Source organism: Triticum aestivum, chromosome 3B, assembly GCF_018294505.1.
Source record: "Triticum aestivum cultivar Chinese Spring chromosome 3B, IWGSC CS RefSeq v2.1, whole genome shotgun sequence".
NCBI classification, from domain to species: Eukaryota; Viridiplantae; Streptophyta; class Magnoliopsida; order Poales; family Poaceae; genus Triticum; species Triticum aestivum.
Window position 1 is genome coordinate 840412419 of NC_057801.1, and position 5740 is coordinate 840418158.

At 47.8% G+C, this 5740-nt stretch overlaps 1 protein-coding gene across 1 annotated transcript; it reads left to right on the forward strand.

Moving 5' to 3' along the window:
- The first annotated feature begins 209 nt into the window (after positions 1–209).
- Positions 210–2473, forward strand: LOC123067011 (4-hydroxyphenylacetaldehyde oxime monooxygenase-like). Its single transcript, XM_044489973.1, has 3 exons — positions 210–717; positions 1181–1618; positions 1715–2473. The coding sequence occupies exons 1-3, from the start codon at positions 238–240 to the stop codon at positions 2318–2320; spliced, it is 1524 nt and encodes a 507-aa protein (XP_044345908.1). The 5' UTR covers positions 210–237; the 3' UTR covers positions 2321–2473.
- Positions 2474–5740: the final 3267 nt, after the last annotated feature.

Here is a 5740-nt window from a genome sequence, read left to right on the forward strand (position 1 = left end):
CCATGAGACACCTGCTTTGGGGCGAAAACCCGACGACACCTAGCTAGCCAACGTCTCAGAAAACAGTACCATAAGAGAACAGGTTCACAACCGAGCAATAAGTTTCTAAGGGGACGCTCACGCAGGAGCAAAACATAGCATGCAGCAAAAGGAGTTTAAAAGGCCTCTAAGGCTCTAACACATACAAGAAGCAGCAGCAGGAGCAGCACATCACCAAACACACAACTAAGAAAATCAATGTCCATCTCACTCTGCTCGGAGTTTATCCCCCTGCCCCAACAATGGCAGCTCCTCCTCCTCCTGACACTCGTATCCCTCGTGCTCTTGATCAGGAGACTGAGCAACAAAGGGCTCAAGCTACCGCCAGGCCCATCCCGGATTCCGATCCTGGGGAACCTGCACCAGCTGGGCGTGCTGCCGCACCGGAGCTTACGGGATCTTGCACGGAAGCATGGGCCGGTAATGCAGCTGCAGCTCGGCACCGTGCGGACGGTGGTGGTGTCGTCGGCTGAGGCGGCGCGCGAGGTGATGAAGACGCACGACGAGGACTGCTGCACCCGGCCCGTGTCCCCCGGGATGAAGCGGCTGTTCTACGACCTCAAGAACGTCGGCTTTGCGCCATACGGTGCCTACTGGCATGCCATGCGCAAGTTCTTCGTGGTCGAGCTCTTCGGTGTGCGCCATGTCGAGGCAGCATGGCATGCACGCCAGCATCAGGTGCGGACAACCATGGATGCATGCAACCTGTGTAGAATTTATGCATACACCGTTGCAGGGCATTATGTGTAGAATTATCTCCACTTCAACGTATTCTCCTACAAAAAAAATATATCGCGGTTAATGTGTTCTCCTGTATTTGCATTGTGTATTTCTAAGCACACAGAAACACGACATGCAACCACAAAATGTAACACTATAATGTGCTCCAAAACACGATAAAAACCAGCATTACTGGTTTCAAAACACTCAGAAGCAACACAAACTGTTCTGGTGCATAGAAGAACAAGGTAGAACTTGCATAGAAGAACAAGGCCCACACACAGTAAATAAGAGATGGTATATGCTATTTACATATTTCCGTGGATTAATGTGGCACACATCCTCATAAAATAATAGATGGTGGATACAATTGTGCGTAGTATAAAACCTCATGGACTGTATTGCACCCAATGTCGATTAGGTGGAGAAACTGATGAGCACCTTGAGCAGCCTGGCCGGAGAGCCGGTAGCGCTCAAGGAGCACATCTTAAGCCTGGCTGATGGCATCATCGGCATGCTTGGATTTGGCGACATGTACAATAGTGACAAGTTCCCACACCACAAGAACTTGGAGCACGTGCTTGAGGAGGCCATATACATGCAGGCCAGCTTTTCCGCCGAGGACTATTTCCCCAACATCGTCGGCCGCCTAGTCGACCAAATCACCGGCCTCGCCTCTCGTCGTGAGCGGATCTTCAGGCAGCTTGATACATTCTTCGAGGTCATCATTGAGCAGCATCTTGACCCTCAGCGTGTCAAGCCTCGGAACGATGACCTCATTGACCGGCTCATCGATCTATGGAAGGAAAACAGTGGCACCCTCAACATTACAAGAGACCATGTCAAGGGCAACATATTTGTAAGTCATATTAGTTGCCTCTACATCATGTCATGTCTCGATTGAGGAAAAATAGATCACCTAACTGACATCACTCACCACCATGCATGCATGCAGGGCACGTTCATTGGTGGCTCGGACACGACCTCAGCGACGATTCTATGGGCGATGGCAGAGCTGACCCGGAATCCCCGACTACTGGAGAGGGCGCAAGACGAGATGAGGGCCGTGGTGGGAGGCAACGAGAGGGTGCGACCAGATGATCTGGCCAAGCTGGTCTACCTCAAGCTGGTGGTGGAGACCCTACGGCTGCACCCACCAGCGACGATGCTACTGCCGAGGGAGGCCATGCGGGACATCCAGATTGGAGGCTATGACGTGTTGGCCAAGACGCGGATCTATGTGAACGTGTGGGCCATTGGTAGGGACCCGGCAAACTGGCCAGACGAGCCGGAAGAGTTCAAACCAGAGAGGTTGGAGACGAGCAAGATAGACTTCAAAGGAGGGCATTTCGAGCTAACTCCATTCGGCGCATGGCAGCGGATATGCCCCGCACTGCCTATGAGCACGGCCACCGTGGAGTTCACACTGGCCAACCTGCTATATAGCTTCGAGTGGGTGCTTCCGGAGGGGATCGTAGTGAACATGGAGGAGGAAGGCAAGCTTATCCCCTTCCTAAAGACACCGCTCTTGCTGGTGCCCACCCCATACCGGCACATCTAAGCACAACGAGGCATGGCATGACACACCCAGAGAGATCCGGTCAAAATTAATTTGCCCCCATGTATGGAGTAAACATGCATGTAATCTTGTCACTATTATCTACTTTGTATGTACTACCAGTCTATTACCTTGAAAGACAATGCATCTAAATAAACTTGGCACCTGCATGTTGTTGTAAAACGAGATGAATATACAAGAAACATTTTTAATTGTTAAGCCTCAAGGGCAAGTACATATAGTGGTACAAACTTGGTGGACAAGTAGCCTAGAGCCTAGGAGTGTTATAGATGTTTATTTCTAGACTTCATAATATCTACTGTTTAAAACTAAACACATATTTGTATTCTAACATTCCCCTTGAGTCATGGTGGTGGCAACACACACCATTCAGACTGAACATGCTTAGAAAAGATGAATAAGGTGCCTTTCGTGCAGCTTTTGGCATCGTAGACGTGTAAGCTACAATGTGTGTATGCCTCAGCCACCTTTCCATTGCCGAGTCACGAGCTATCTTGATGACCCCGTGTGTGTTCGAAGTTGTAGGAGCATTGTGAACAGTAGTGGCAACACGGACACTTTTGTCTGGAGTAGAAACCATCAAAGTTGCTCTAGCGAGGTGATAACCATTGTTGCTGAAGCCATTGTGGTCAAGAGTAAGGGTGTGGTAGCCCTGGTTGGTTAAGCCATTGGTGATGACGCCGAGGGAGGAGCAACAAAAAATGTAGGAGTAGCATTAGACATGCAAATATGTTGACCGTAATCGGTCACCGAGGGAGGAATCGACGTTGTGGGGTCCGCACGATTAATGTTTGATGACAATATGTATAATGAGTTATGTGTTTTGATGACCAAAGTTTGTTCGGGGTCCCGGATGAGATCACAGATGTGACGAGGAGTCTCGATATGGTCGAGACGTAAAGATCAATATATTGGAAGGCTATATTTGGACATCGGAAAGGTTCCGAGTGATTCGGGTATTTTTCGGAGTACCGGAGAGTTACGGGAATTCGCCCGGGAGAAGTTATGGGCCTTATGGGCCATAAAAAGGAAGCACACCAGCCCACAAGGGGCTGGTGCGCCTCCCTTGGGCAGGAGGCCGATTAGGACTAGGAGAAGGGGGCCAGCCCCACCTTTCCTTCTCCTTCTCCCTTCCCCCTTTCCTACTCCATATGGGAGGTGGAATCCTACTAGGACTAGGGAGTCCTAGTAGGACTCCACACCTTGGCGCGCCCCCTAGGGCCGGCTGCTTCTCCCTCTCCCTCCTTTATATACGGGGGTAGGGGCACCCTAGAACACACAAGTTGATCAAGTTGATCTTTTAGCCGTGTGCAGTGCCCCCCTCCACAAATTTTCACATCGGTCATATCATCGTAGTGCTTAGGCGAAGCCCTGCGCCGGTAACTTCATCGTTATCGTCACCACGTAGTTGTGCTGACGGAACTCTCCCTCGGCCTCAGCTGGATCTAGAGTTTGAGGGACATCACCGAGCTGAACGTGTGCAGATCGCGGAAGTGTCGTGCATTCGGTACTTGATCGGTTGGATCGCGAAGACATTCGACTATATCAACCGCGTTGTCATAACGCTTCCGCTTTCGGTCTATGAGGGTACGTGGACACACTCTCCCCTCTCGTTGCTATGCATCACCTAGATAGATCTTACGTTATCGTAGGAACTTTTTGAAATTATTGCGTTTCCCAACAAGTTCATGATAAATTAAAGTTCAATTAGTCATATTACTTGAGAACTCCCACTTATATAGACATCCCTCTAGTCATCTAAATGATCACGTGATCCAAATCAACTAAACCATGTCCGATTATCACGTGAGATGGAGTAGTTTTCAATGGTGAACATCACTATGTTGATCGTATCTACTATATGATTCACATTCAACCTTTTGGTCTCAGTGTTCCGAGGCCATATCTGCATATGCTAGGCTCGTCAAGTTTAACCCGAGTATTCTGCGTGTGCAAACTGGCTTGCACCCGTTGTATGTGAACGTAGAGCTTATCACACCCGATCATCACGTGGTGTCTTGGCATGACGAACTGTAGGAATGGTTCATACTCAGGGAGAACACTTTATACCTTGAAAGTTAATAAGGGATCATCTTATAATGCTACCGCCATACTAAGCAAAATAAGATGCTTAAAAGATAAACATCACATGCAATCAAAATATGTGACATGATATGGCCATCATCATCTTGTGCTCATGATCTCCATCATCGAAGCATCATCATGATCTCCATCGTCACCGGCGCGACACCTTGATCTCCATCATAGTATCGTTGTCCTCTCGCCAACTATTGCTTCTACGGCTATCACTACTGCTTAGTGATAAAGTAAAACAATTACATGGCGATTGCATTGCATACAATAAAGCGACTACCATATGGCTCCTATGAAGGAAATATGCCCTAGAGGCAATAATAAAGTTATTATTTATTTCCTTATTTCATGATAAATGTTTATTATTCATGCTAGAATTGTATTAACCGGAAACATAATACTTGTGTGAATACATAGACAAGCATAGTGTCACTAGTATGCCTCTACTTGACTAGCTCGTGAATCAAAGATGGTTAAGTTTCCCAACCATAGACATGAGTTGTCATTTGATTAACGGGATCACATCATTAGAAGAATGATGTGATTGACTTGACCCATTTCGTTAGCTTAGCACTTGATCGTTTAGTATGTTGCTATTTGAAAGGATCGATATGGGTGACTAGAGAGGGGGTGAATAGGCAACTAACAATTTTTAGCTTTTCTTTACCAAGTTAAACTTTACATCAAAGTAGGTTGTCTAGATATGCAACTAGCTGAACAACCTATATGATGCGACAACAACAAGGACACGAGCAAGTAAGGGTAACAACACAAGTAAGCTTGCTAAAGTAAAGGCGCGAGATAACCAAGAGTGGAGCTGGTGAAGACGAGGATGTGTTACCGAAGTTCCTTCCTTTTGAGGGGAAGTACATCTCCGTTGGAGCGGTGTGGAGGCACAATGCTCCCCAAGAATCCACTAGGGCCACCGAGTTCTCCTCACGCCCTCACACAATGCGAGATGCCGTGATTCCACTATTGGTAACCTTGAAGGCGGCGACCGAACCTTTACAAACAAGGTTGGGGCAATCTCCACAACAATTGGAGGCTCCCAACAACACCACAAAGCTTCACCACAATGGAGTATGGCTTCGAGGTGACCTCAACCGTCTAGGGTGCTCAAACACCCAAGAGTAACAAGATACGCTAGGGATAAGTGGGGGAATCAAATTTCTCTTGGTGGAAGTGTAGATCGGGGCCTTCTCAACCAATCCCGAGCAAATCAACAAGTTTGATTGGCTAGGGAGAGAGATCGGGCAAAAATGGAGCTTGGAGCAACAATGGAGTTTAGGGTTGGAAGAAGTAAGTCTT